A 14,641-nucleotide genomic window follows, 5' to 3' on the forward strand; every position below is an offset into this window, starting at 1 on the left:
TATTTTATTTTTTTAAATCTCAAGGTTGTTCGTGGGCTCATTATTTCTGAATTCATTGCACAAATCTTCTTGTGATAAATACAAATTGCAAAACATTATGATAGCGTGGCCAAGTTTCCCTTGTGGATTTGCGCCACCTGGCACACATCACCTGCCACACTATAACACGGGTAACTGACTCTCTTCCACCACCACCACCACCACCAATGCCCCCCAGTGTCCGCAACTCAGATTCCAGATCCGCAAGTCAAAGCTGAAGTTGCCCAAGATATGGTTGCCCGGTATTGCATTGCATTCCAAAATTGTGCCACATTCTTCACATTTAAAAAAAAAATCTGTCTTATCCCATACCAGTTCCATACTGACTCTGAATTGGTTTGCTTGGCCACTTCTACAGGCAATCAATTGAATCAAATCATTATACTTCAGAATTTCAAGATGAAGGTCTACCCCTTGAGAAGGTGGTGATAGGCAATAAATGCTGGTTTTTACATGGCCTACACAACCTGAGAATTAATTGAGAGGAAGAAAGTAAAATGCTTAATTTGTTTAAAAAATGTCACGGTCTGGAGTGCATGGTAAGCAATGCATACAGTTTCTATTCGAACCCAACAATGAGAATAATTGTTATTGCTGTGGCAAGCTCTTTCCATTTGTGGTGCACTTCAAATTGTGCTGCTTGGAACATGTAGATTGCATATCAGCTAATGTAAACTGTATTTTCCTGTGAATCTGACTAAGAGTTGAGAGAACATTTGAATAGTAACTAATGATTTTGGAGAAACATAACTGAGAGGAACAAAGATATAGCCCCTTTGCTTCAGTGTACACCCTTGCATGCAGGGCTGAATTGCAGTCCTGGTCTCGCCACTTTATCCCCAATCTCAACTATGCTGTGATGGAGAAATAGAAACAAGTGACTGTGTGTGTGTGTCCTTCAAGGAGAATGACCAGTGCACTGTGTTATAGCATCGAACTGATGGAAGGCTGTGAATGGGTTGCCTGTCCCCTCATTTGAGGATAGTGCCGAATGTGGAAACAACAACAACTTATATTTATTAAGTGCCTTTAATGTAATAAAATGCCCCAAGGTGTTTAACTGGAGCATTATGAAACAAAATTTGATCCGAGGCTGCAAGAGATATTGGGGCAGGTGAAGTCAAAGAGAGGTTTTAAGGTGCTTCTGAAAGGAGAGGGGCGAAACAGTTGGGATGAGAAATCCAGAATTTTGGGCCGAGGCATCTAATGGTACAGACTCCATTGATGGGGAGGAAGAAGTGAAATGCACAAAAGAGTAGAGTTGGAGGAATGCAAAATTCTCAGAGGGTTGTGAAACTGAAGCAAGTTACAGAGATGGGAATGCAAGATGCCGTGGAGGGATTTGAAGAGCAAGGAGAAACACCCAAACAATGGGGAAAACAGATATGTCAGCCCTTGCGCTTAAACTAAGTGCAAGAACAAATTGTGTCATCAGTTATACAGGTCAGCTAACATACGTCAGCCTATTCCACCCAAGCTGTTTTTAAGAACTAATGATCTGTATCATATTCTATATCTTTCTAACAGAGCTTCTAACATTAGTTAAATCATAGATTGACACAGTGCAGGTGGAAGCCATTTAGTCCATTGTGACCGTGTCAGCTCTTTAAAAGAATTATGTAGTTCGTCCCATTCCCCTACTCTTTTTATTCCCCCATAGCCCTTCAAATTTTTCCCACTTCAAACATTGATCTAATTTCCTTTGAAATTGAGTCTACTTCCACACTTTGAGGCAGTGCATTCCAAAACATTAGAATTTGTGTTAACAGTAATGGGCCATAACCTCTGATTTGGGGCATACTCCAAAGAAGTGCTGGGGAGTCCCTGTGGAAAGTTCCCAGGTAAGAGTTTGCACAGAAATTGCCAAGAAGTGCACACTTCCTCTAAGCAGTTGCGTTGCACTGGGAGCCATCCGAAAACGTAGTTTGAATCGCAAACTTTGGTGTAACCCTGGCGGAACCATCCAATAGTTACCTAGAAAAAGTTAGAAGCATTAAAACCTCCTCTAACTTCTGGGTAAATATTGTAAAGACCCTGACCGATTCCCTCCCACCCCTAACTAACCAACCCCCCCACGCTATTCCCCACCTGACGTCCTGCCCCCATGGGATTCCCCCACCCGCATGGGATTCCTCACTACATCCAACTCACATCCCTGAAATTCCAACCCCCCCCCCACCAGCCCCTCCTGATGTCAACCCTGCTCCACCCCCAGGAATGTCCAGCCCGCTGCATCCCCGTCGATGTCCAACCCACCCACCTGACCTCTGAACACCCCAACCCCAAATCCTCTTTACTTACCTTAGGCACTTACCTTCTCCCTGGCCTGTCAATTTCAATGGGACCTTTAAATTTACCTGCTTTACAGCAGCTAGTGCTGTTTTTAAAAAAAAAAGGGGGTGTGCCATCCTTCAATTCGGCAGTGCTGGACTTTGACGTTGGACTAAAGAGACAGCTATGCAGCCTGGATCTCTCTCAGCCTGAGGTTGAAGGTCGGGCGAGACAAGCACGGAAGAAATTTGGCATAGATAAGTGGGCACGGAGTGGCAATATGGCGCTGATTGCCACTCTGAGGAAGTTATGGCCCAATTATTCGCACCTTGCCTGTTTACTTTGCCAGTTATCTTAAATCTGTGTTCTCTGGTAACTGACCATTCTGCCACTGCAAACAGTTTCTCCTTATTGACGACTCAAAATCATGAATCTCCCCATAATCTACTCTGCTCTAAGGAGGTCTCCCAGCTTTTCTAGTCTCTCCATGTAACTGTAATCCTGGATCCCTGGTACCATTTAAGTATGTTTATCCTACATGCACTCCAAGGACTTGACACCTTTCCTAAATGTTGTACCCAGAATTGGACACACTGCTTCAGCTAGAGCCTCATCAGTGATAAATAAATGTTGAGCATAACTTTCTTGTTTCTTTTACTGTCTCCAATTATATGAACCAAGAATTATAGATTTTTTTTTTAAAAAGAACCTTAGGAACTTGCCCTTCCACTTTCAAATATTTTTTCATGCATGCCCCCAAATCTCTCTTCCTGTACATCCTTTACAATTGTACCTTTTATTACCATTCTGAGCCCTGGGGGACATCGATATTTTCTTAAACAGTTAAATTTAACCTTTATTAAATTTTTGAAAAAATGGTTTTAAGCACATACATGGGGTTACAAATTACTACTATGATAGCTCCTGGCTCCCCTAGTTAGTCTAACTCCCAGTTATACCTCCGTTAAGGCAACAATAAGACACACAGATTTTAAAAGTCCCAGGCAAAGTAACACGATACCCTGAACAGTCGAATTCAAAGTGAGTTTCCTTCACTTTGCTTCAGTGTAGACAGCAACTTGAGGCTTAGTGACTGGAGGCTTTTCATGCTTTAGATGTTAGGATTCCTTTTTCTTACACACAACCTCATCTCCTTTATACAGGTTTCTCCCTTTTTAATGTAAATACTATTGTCCCAATGTGTCTTTTCAACTCTACTTTTCTAATAATAAAAACCTTTCATAGTACCAATTTTATCGGTAAGCTTTGTGGAAAAATAAGCACACTTTGGCTTTTTCTGGTTAAGCGTAACATTTTATCACCTCTTTTAAATTTCAAATTATTCTGGTTTATCTAAAAATGCAAATTTCCCTATTACACCTTACATTCTAAAACATCAGCCATGTTTAACTATTAAACATTTCAAACCTAGCTTCGCTTCTTGATGCAACAAAGGCGTCAGACCAGCTGTCTTTAATTCAACTAAGCCTTTCACTCACCCTCTCTCCCTCTCTCTCACACTCTCTCTCTCTCTCTCTCTCACACACGTGTATGCCCCCCCCCCCCCCCCCCCGCGTATACGTGCCCCCCACCCTCCCGCCGGCGATAAATTCCAATAACATTATGAAAATTATTAATTATATTTTCTGACAGACCTATTGACTAAAGCCATTAATTTGTAAATATTCTATCTTCCTTGGCAGCTGTATTTGTATGGGAAAGCAATCTGTACCATGTCTGACCACTTAAATGTTAGGGGGAAAAAGCAAAATTTGCCTCTTTTAGTCAATACGTTCAAAGAAAATTAGAGCTATATCTTGATTGTATTTGAGTCTGAAGCCAGCACAGATAAGTTGCAGGTTAACTACTTCAGCATACAGCCTTAAAAGGTCAGTTTTATGTTCATGGCAAATTAGGGGAAACCTTTTTTGTTTTTGATTCTGAGGAGGATATTGGCTTGTAAAATGTATTTGTGGGTCACAATGTTCCCTTGACTATTTAATGTTTATATAAATCTGAGTTTACAGTCCAGCTGTAACCAATTTTTTTCTGTAACCATGACCAAAAGGTTGGTTAAGCTATGCACTATGTCCTAGTGATGGTAGAAATACACTCGACAGAGACTTGTATTTATATAGCAGCTTTTTAAAATAGTGTAACATTGCAAGAAGTTTCGCTGATGGTCAATTTTCTCTGATAAAACTCCAATAAGGAGCTATCAAGGCTAGATATTAGACTTAAAACTTGGTCAGTGAGAGTGTCTTCGACCAAGTAAAAGGTGGAAAGGTTTAGGGAGGAAGTTCCACAGTTTGGATCCTGGACAGCTGAAAGCGTGGTTGCCAATGGAGTGAACATATGAAATCATGGATGCTTAAGAGGCTACAGTTTGATGAATACAGTGTTCCCAGATGATTAAGGCTGAAGGCAGTTACTGAGATAGAAGTGAGACCATGGAGAAAATTAAGGATGAGAATTTTAAATTTGAGGTGTTACTAGACCTTTTATTCTTATATAGGATGTTATGATGTGGCAGGTGGTATGTGCCAGATGGATTAAATCCAAGTGGGAAACTTGGCCATGCTATCACAACGGTTTTGCAATTGTAATTATTACGAGAAGATTTACGCACTGAATTCAGAAGTAATGAGTCCGCTAGCAGCTTTAGAGATTTTAAAAATTAAATTAAAACAATTAACTGAAGAAAAATAATTCAAACACAAGATTGAAGTTTTGATATTATAACATCCCAAAATTCCTAATTAACCTGACTCCCAACCACAAACCCCATTTAAGGCAACAGTTCAAAATAGATTTTAAATTTAAATATGTTACCACAGCACCCACTAAACAGTGCAATTGCAAAGGCTTTGTAACACCACTTTAGTTACTAGAACAGTGCCTCTTCAGAGTGGCTAGAGGCTTTTTCCAAGCCTAGTTCACATCGTGTACCTTTCAAGATTTTACACGGCCACTCCCCTGTAGCCTTCCATCCTTCTTTATATATGTTCCTCTCTCTTTAATGTATAAAATCCCATTGCTCTACATGTCTTTGGGAATGTACTTCTCCCATACTATAAAAATCTTTCATGTTGTCAATATGGCCTTTTTTCCTTTGGGTAAATTAAGTGTATTGCTTTGTCTGATTTGTCTTGTTAGTTGTAAACATTAAGCTATCCCATTGAAAATCAAACAACCCCTTCACTTAGCTAAAAATGCAAATTTCTTTCACGCCCTACCTGTGGAACCCTCATCCTAGCACATCCATCTCCATTTCAAAAATCTGCTTTACACCTAACTCTTTCGATTTCAATGTTGTAGTCTAAGCATCTCTAGCCTAATTACATTGGTCACACGCAACCATCCACACTCACACCGATAAGCCAACAATAATAATATGAAAAATATGATAGTTTTGTGACATGGGTGTGGGCGCCTTTGACAAGGCCAGCGTTTGTTGCCCATCCCTAATTGCCCTTGAAAATGGTGAGCTGCCTTCTAGAAATGGGTCAATGTAGGTCAAGTGCAGAGTGACGGCTGAAAGGGACTTGGTGTGAGTCAGGATATGGGCAGCAGGGCTTTGGATGAGCTGAGGTTATGGAGAGTACAAGATAAAAGGCTGGTCATGAGCGCATCATGGTTGGGGATGGGAAATAAGGTTCAGTTATGTGAGTAGCCCATGATGTTGAATCCAAGCAAATACTTAATTTGACAATCAAAAGCATAACAAGTGCTTTGTGAAATGGATTAGGCATCATTTTTGAGTTCGGTATGTTCATACTTTGAATGATGCAAGCTTATTTTTGATTGTTTCAATGACTCTGAAATGGTGTGTGCCAGGTTGCTGAATATCCTGCTAAGCTCATTCCTGTAAAACAGATCTTCAAGCCATCACTTCTGGTCAGGAAATCAACAGTTGTCATGCTATTTCTGCCACATTGATCATTATTAAATGTTATTGTTATGGTTTGTTCACTCAGCTAAAAATCTTTCTTGATTTGAAATGAAGGGTAAGAATGACCGAGGAAGTGGAGATAATATGCACTTGACATACTGCAAGAAGCTTGATTTGTGAACAATACTTATTTTACACTTCAATCATTAATAGGCTATGATAATGAGAATGATTGATTGCATTACAGCATGTCGCATGACTCTAACAACTCAGGTGTTCTTTCGGATGAGATGTTAAACAAAGGCCAGGTGGACATAAAGGATTCCGTTGCACTATTTTGAATAGTAGGGGAGTTATCTCTGGTGTCCTGACCAATATTTATCCTTCAATCAGCATCTCAAAAAAAGATTACCTTGCCGTTGTCACACCGCTGTTTGTGGGAGCTTGCTATACTCAGTTGGCTGTCACATTTCTTACATTATTGCAGCAATTGCACTTCAAGTACTTGATTAGCTGTAAAGCACTTTGCAATGTCCTGAGCTTGTGGAAGATGTTTTAGAAATGTGAATCTTTTTCCTTTTCTTAAAAGTAATTATAGAAGCTTGCATCACAGGAGAATGCCATATTGTGGTCCATCATGCCTGTGCTGGATGAATGTACATTTACTTTCTGTAGATTAAAAATTCTTTGGATTAAAAGATGTTCAACAAATCTTGGTTAAAGATGAGTTCTGGGATAGGTAGCATCTTCATTTACTTGTAAATGAGTTAATTGTGGATTTTCTTTGAAATCTTAGAGGTCAGACCCACAGCTCCTTGCCCAGTTCTACTATGCAGATGAAGAGCTAAATCAGGTTGCAGCTGAACTGGATAGTTTAGATGGACGGAAAGACCCACAAAGATGTACGCTGCTGGTCAACCAGTTCCGTTCCTGCCAGGTAACTGTGACAATCGCACCATCATTTACATTAAAGTATATTGCTGTTGGGGTTATTCTCATTTATTCATAATCTGACATCTTTAAGCAGTATCATTTCCAAGTCACCCCAGTGTGATTTGGGATGCATATCACATCACTTGGATGCTGGTTCAATATCCTGAAACTCCCTACAACGTAGCAAGAGTTGCTTCATTGCATGGATGGCAGCCTTACCACCATGACCTCAAAGCAGCCATGGATGAGCACTAAATGCTTGCCTTAACAGCGATGTCCATAACCTGAAGAATATATATATATTCTTTAAAAGTAGTGAGTTTTAACTGTTTGAACACACTAATGGTTTGAAATTGTACAAGCTCAATATTTTAGATAATAATGGAAAACTATCTCTTTCTTGGGTAGCAGCCGAGTCCTAAATATTAATTCAGTGATGAAATGTATGATAATTAGAATTTCATGAGAATTGTTTATTTGGTACTTTGCACAAGTCCTGCCTCTTTTTTAAAAAAAGTCCTATTTTTATTTTTGACGTGATTGGAAACTCTTAGGCATTATGAGTACGGTAGCATAGTGGTTATGTTATTGGATTAGTAATCCAGAAGCCTAGACTAATAATGCACAAACATGAATTCAAATCGTCCCACCGTGACCGCTAGGGAATTTAAATTCAAGTAATTAAATAAAATCTAGAATAAGTAGCTAGAATCAGCAGTTGTTGGAAAAGCCCATCTGGATCACCATTAGAAGAAATTCTGGCTGCGTGAGACTCCAGATCCATGGCTGTGTGAATGACTCTTAACTATTCTCTGAAATTACCTAGCACGCTACTCAGTTGTATAGTGATGGACAATAAGTGATGCCCTTGTTAGCGGTACTCATACCCTGTGAATGTATTTTTAAAAAATTCATGTGCAATTCAGCTAAAGTCCTTTGAAACAAATAAACGGTACTGTCCTATGCCTGTTGGTACAGGAATCGTTGTGCTATCTTAGGTGATTCTGGTAACTAACCAGTTAACAAGGCCATGGTTTGGATCTCTGCCAAGCTTTTGCAACTTGAGTAAATAAATTATTGTACCTTCTAATGCAATCACCATTTTTTTTAACCAATCAATGTGTGAATTTGTTTTTGAAGTGAGTCATTAATACTTGAAGTGCCACTGTGCAGAGTTCAATGCATGTAGTTGAAGGTTGTACAGTATGAATGCTAACTAGAAACTCATCTATTACTTTGTTTTAGAAATCACTGAAAACATCTAGCTTTTTTCAGAATTATTCAGTGATTTATTTTGACCTAAATTGTAATTTAAATGAACTTCTTCTAGAAGCCTGGAACATACTGGCATAATTTATATCCATAGTAACCTCAACCCTTCAATAGCAACAATGCAGTATTTAGTGGCACTGATCTGATTAACTTCAACTTTTTGGGTCAATTTCCTGTTTTGATCATTGGTCAGGTTTCTGTTTGTTTTTTAGTTAAGTGTATACATCTCAAGTATTTTTTTAATCAACTCTGGCTTTTTACCTAATTAGATTCTACCATAAAATATTCTCATATATCTACCATGAAAATTCTTCACCCACCACAAATATCCCCTAAAACAATTTTGTCAGAAAAGCTCTCATATTTGGTGCTAACGAATCTCCTGCACAATCCTTCTCCCAAACAGAACAGTGGATTCTCTTGGACTGCTGAACATTCTGTACTCCAAATACACAAGTTGGTTTTTTTCCCGTCCGTTTTTATATTCCCTCCCCCCACCCCACCCCAAACATCTGCCATATTTATGGTCTGGACAGTTAATGTTCCAGGCTGGAGCATATTTAGTCATGTAAATAGGATGGACTCCCAAAGAATTCCAACTACTGTGCAAAGTCCCTTGTCACGGTCTCCGAACAGAAGGATCTAGCAATTATTGAACAGCTTGGAACTTTCAGGTGATCATTCCATGTGCACTTGCTGTCTTTTCCCTCCTTGATGGATAGTTACTTTGCCTTTCCTGATTCACTCTTCTGGCATATATTTTAATAGAGATTTGGTAAAGGTGCTCAAAATTGAGGGGTTTTGTTAGAGTAATAGGGAAAACTGTCCACGATAGCAGGTTGATTGGTAGCCAGAGGATTCAAATTTAAGATAATTGACAAAGATATCTGGGGGAATTGAGAGTTTTTACCAACAACAACTTAGATTTGTATCACAATTTATTGTAATGAAACGTCCTAAGGCACTTCATAGTAGCAATATTGAACAAAATGACACAGAGCAGCATAATAGGTCAGATGTCCAAGAGCTTAGGCAAAGAGGTAAATTTTAAGAACTGTCTTAAATCAGGAAAGCAAGGTAAAGAGGCGGAGCGGTGTAGGGAGAGAATTCCAAAACTTGTGGCCTAGGCAACTGAAGGCACAGCCTCCAATGTTGGAGTCCTAAAATCAGGCTTCTTGAGACCAGAATTAGATGAACACAGATACCTCTGAAGGTTGTGGGGCAGGGGGAGATTACAGAGATGGAGAGGGACAAGGCATTGGAGGGATTTGAAAACGAGGATATGAAATCAAGACGTTGCTTGACCGGGAGCCCATGTGAGTCAGCGAGGACAGGGGAACTTGGGGAACAGGACTTGGTCTGAGTTTAAATGCCAGCAGCAGAGTTTTGGATGAACTCAAGTTTACATAGAGTAGAATGTGGGAGACCAGGTAGGAGTGAGTTGGAACAGTCAGGTTTAAAAGTAACAAAGAGGTGCATGAGAGTTTTAGCAGGAAATGAGCTATGTCACTGGTGAAGTCAGACAAAGTTATAGAGGTGGAAGTAGATGATTTTAGTGATGGAGCAAATAAAAGGTCAGAAGCTTATCTTGGGTCAAATATCACACCAAGGATGCAAACGGACTGGTTTAGTCTCAGTCTGTTGTCAGGGAGATGGATGGAAATGGTATCTAGAGAATGGAGTTTGGGGCAGGGATTGAACATAATGGCTTTGGTCTTCCCAATATTTAAGTGGAGGAAATTTCTGCTCGTTCAATATTGAATATTAGATAAGCAGTCTGATAATTTAGCAACAGTGGAAGAGTTGAGAGAGATAGTAATCAGGCAGAGCTAGATATTGGCAGCATACGTGTGAAAACTAATACTGTGCTTTCAGATGATGTCACCAAGGAGCTGCATGTAGATGAGAAATAGGGAACCAAGGATACTTGGGGACGTGAGAGGGAATGGTATGAAAGGAAGAGAAGCCATTGGCTACGATTAGCTAAGAATGGAACCAGATGAGAGCAGTTCCAGTCAGCTGGATGATAGTGGAGCGAGGTATTTGAGGAGGATGATGTGATCAACCAGCTGCAGACAGATTGTGACTGATGGGAAGGGATAGTTCAACTTTGTCATAGTCATTTGTGACCTTGAGAGCTGTTTTGCTACTGTGTCACAAATTTTATATTGCTGCCAATCTAGAATGCACTGCTGGGAAGTGTGGTTGAAGCAGATTCAGTGGTAACTTGGAAAGGAATTGACATTTGTGTTTGAGCACATCCATTAGAAACATTTATTGGATTTGCAGTTTTCCTGAATTGTCTTGGCTTGCAAGAATTTCCACAACATACAAGCAGCACAGAATTCTACTTACCTTACCTGCCTAACTGATCATTCATTAGTTATTCTTACTTTACTTGGCATGGTGGATCAGCTCTAAGCTCAGAGGCTTTCTCCTCAAGTTCATGGTAGCTGGAGCCATAATACATGTTGATTTTCTTGTTTTACTGATCCTTGGATCTCCTGAATAAATAAAGTGATGCTTTGCATGTATCAGTTGTCCTTGATTATGTTAACAAATATTGATCTTTTTTTTTTAAAAAAGGTGCTCGTTGACTTTAAATCCAAACATTGTTGCTCTGAGCCGGTTTCTCAAATACTTCTTTTTAGAATATTTTGAAAAAAATATGAGCTACTGATCCCAGGTTGTGTAATTTCTCACATGTTTATCACCCCTAAAAACATTGTTGCAGTTGAGCAGTTACAAGGCTTTTTAAATGTAGACATCTGGGGCTAAATTGCCCCTCTCCCCAAGTTGGGGAGGTTGTACGTGGGCGGGCCGGAGTGAACGCTAACCTGATCGGTGCCCCCGATCGGGTGCGTGCCACCATTTCGGCCCGCCCAGCATGACATGTACCAGGAAGCACTGTGCGTTCCCTGTGCGGGCGGGGGGGATTCCCTGAGTTGGGGCCTGCTCTCTTTCGCGAAAGAGCGCAGAAATTTCCCTGAGGCACCCCCGTGCCTCAGGAAGATTAGTTTAAGTTCTGGAAAATTTAATAAAAATGAAAAAAAATTTTAGGGACATATCCCCTCATGTGAAACTGTCACATGAGCTGGGACATGACCATTAATTTTTTCAAAATTTTTATTTAATTAATAAACCCTGCATAAAACCTCATCCTGCCCATGGATGAGGTTTCATGATAAATGCGAAGGCCGCCTGGGTTCTTCGCCCGCCCACCAACCTTAATGACTTTAATTACTTTGTTAATGGCTTTAATAGGCCTTTGACGGTTCGGCGAGTGCGCAGCTGACACTGCTAGGTGCCTGCCAAACTGTCAAACTAAATGACACGTGGTGATGTCGGGACGCCCGTCCAACATCACCACGTCTCATTGAGTGGGCCCTGCCCCTGCTCGCTGATGGGATAATTCTCCCCTTGATTAGGTAGTATTGAAGTCTCTCCCCTTTCTCTATCTCAGCCCATTTGCTAACTTGCCCCCTCGCCCTCTGAATGAAGCAACATTGTCCAGTACATTTGCATTACACAGCAAAATGCAGATCAGACTCTGCCTGTTTGAGGCATTTCTGAAACAGTTGCAGCATTGCTTTTCATGTGCTATTACATTGATGGCATATAGTGTGCACCACAAAATCTTGACTAATACTGGTGTGTACCCAACTACAAGGCAATGGCATTGTGCTAGGTGGCCCGAATGGCATTCATTTGCAAGATGCAGGGAGCTTCTGGGCCAATTGTTTCTTACCAACACTTGATGTTGCTGGTGGATGTTAACTTCAGTCTAGACACAGCTCTTTGGTACCACGTTGAGAAGGGGGCTAAAGAATATTTTTGTCTTGACATCTTTAGTGACTGTGGAATAGAATTAAATATGCAAGTCAAGTCTCTGCCAGATATGGTGTGTCCAAGTAGTAGCTGATGAGTTACAAATTAAGGAGCAACAGAATGGCATTAGATGATGTGTATGATCCAGGACAAAGCTGTGATGTGGATTTGTGGCAAAAAGAGGAAGCAGCTGCAAGATGTGGCCTACTTTGACCTGTCATTTAGCTGGTGGGGGAGTCTGTCTTGTAACATACACAGTTTCAGCTGGTTAGTTTTCATGGTACCTCTGCACACTTGGAATACTTGTGAGCCCTGCTGAATCGAAAGTTTCTGGACTTGGATAAGTGAGGATTTCTCTTGCAGGGAGAGAGTGTGCACCATGTTTGGCAAACAGAAGCCCTAAAGGTGGGTATTAACTCATGAGGAACTGATTTGGAAAATCTTAAATATGCTGATGGGTTTCTGCACTTGTGACACATGTACTGACCAAATGTTCAACGTTGGATTTATCATTGTGAAGAAAACTTACCACTTATTAAAAATGTGATCTAGTTTCTATTCTTTCTATTGCACTGCTTGTTGCATAGCTAGATTGCATTTAAAATTATTGGTGTCTAATGTGCATTAGCTCAATAATAGAAAATTTGTTTCAGTGGTGTAACATTTAAAAGTTGAATTGTGTTGACATTGCAGGAATTTCCTTTTGTCTGGGTAAGTGGCTAACTTTCGTAGAGTATGTCTTTGAAAATCGAAAAGAACTAAGCTGATAAAGAAAATGAGTCAATAAATGTATGTTTATATGTTTGGAGTTCAAATCCACATGATTGAGCAGTGTGTTCACTGGAAACGGGAACAGTAGGAGTGGCAGTAATGGTACTGGATTAGCAACATTGAAGTCTGAAAATCAACATGGCAAGTGGTGAAATTGAACAGATGCTGGAAGAAAAATTACCATGAAAGTTGCTTGAGTATCCTCATAACTTAGCTGCTTCAGTAATATTCTTCAGGGAAGGCAATCAGTTTATCGAGACTAGCCTATGTTAACTTCTGAGGTGACCCATCAAGCTCCTCTGGAATAGGCAATGAATATGGTTTAGATGCCCAAAGCATTTTTTTAAAATGGTTTTGATCAGTATATTTTCTGCCTCTTGAAATTTCCATCCTGTGCTGAAGGTTTCATTAGAAAATTAGGTGATGTAGCATTACATTCCACTGTTTTGTGGCAAAATATGTTGAAACAATAAAGTATACTCCATAGTTGTTGCTCTGAAATCATTTATCTCTGCACAGTTTTGAGAAGAACTTCTATTTCTCTAATAATGCCTTTCCAGACTTCAGGATTTCCCAAAGTGCATTGCAGCAATGAGGTACTTTTGAAGTGTCAGTGTTGTAATGAAGGAGCGGTGGTCAAATCACATACTTCAACTGAGGCTAATAATGTACAGTGCTTCAATTACTGATAATCGGAAACTAAAATAAAATCTGGAAACACACAACTAGCCAGCCTTGATTCTCGAATGTTTCAAAAAAGGACCCAACCTGATATGTTAACATCTCAGCTCTCTTCAGCGATTGGCTGACTTGCTATATTTGGCAACTTTTTAAGCTGAAGTCCAGCTATCTTTTTTAGATGATGGTTGTTCCTGAAGTTTAATTTTATTAGGCAAACTACTTGAATTCTTTTTATACAAATAATCCTTGTATCTACGAAGTGCCTTTCACACCAAAATGTCTTTTGCACACAATTACTAATGCAGCACACATAGGTAATTCCATATAGTCTTCACATCTGCCTAAGTTCTCATATTGATTTTGCACAGGAAACAGAAGGGAAACGGTTAATGTTGATGCTGCCATTTAGTTTACCACATAGAGATTTGTGCAAAGAACTAATACATGCTTGTTCTAAAAATTCAAAACATTTTTTTTATTCATTCTCGGGATGTGGGCTTTACTGGCTGGGCCAGCATTTATTGCCCGTCCCTAGCTGCCCTTGAGAAGGTGGTGGTGAGCTGCCTTCTTGAACCGCTACAGTCCATGTGGCGTTGGTACACCCACAGTGCTGTTAGGAGAGGAATTCCAGGATTTTGACCCAGTGACAGTGAAGGAATGGTGATATATTTCCAAGTCAGAATGGTGAGTGACTTGGAGGGGAAGATCTAGATGGTAGTGGTCATGGGTTTGGAAGGTGCTGTCGAAGGAGCCTTGCTGAATTCCTGCAGTGCATCTTGTAGATGGCACACACTGCTGCTACTGTGCGTCGGTGGTGGAGGGAGTGAATGTTTGTGGATGTGGAGCTAATCAATCGGGCTGCTTTGTCCTGGCCCAGTTCAGTTTCTGGTCAGTGGCAACACCAGGATGTTGGTATTGGGGGATTCAGTAGTGATAATGCCATTGAACATCAAA

General features: G+C 40.2%; 1 protein-coding gene across 7 annotated transcripts in view; it reads left to right on the forward strand.

Annotated features, from left to right (window-relative positions):
- The window catches only part of zfyve28 (zinc finger, FYVE domain containing 28), a 259,216-nt gene that overhangs the window by 96,222 nt on the left and 148,353 nt on the right, over positions 1-14,641 (forward strand). For all 7 annotated transcript variants that reach the window (XM_041186011.1, XM_041186012.1, XM_041186013.1 and 4 more), the window contains exon 2: positions 6,999-7,139. In XM_041186011.1, coding sequence (XP_041041945.1) covers positions 6,999-7,139 — 141 coding nt within the window. The remainder of the gene's footprint in view (positions 1-6,998; positions 7,140-14,641) is intronic.

This window comes from Carcharodon carcharias, chromosome 4 (assembly GCF_017639515.1).
Source record: "Carcharodon carcharias isolate sCarCar2 chromosome 4, sCarCar2.pri, whole genome shotgun sequence".
Taxonomy (NCBI): domain Eukaryota; kingdom Metazoa; phylum Chordata; class Chondrichthyes; order Lamniformes; family Lamnidae; genus Carcharodon; species Carcharodon carcharias.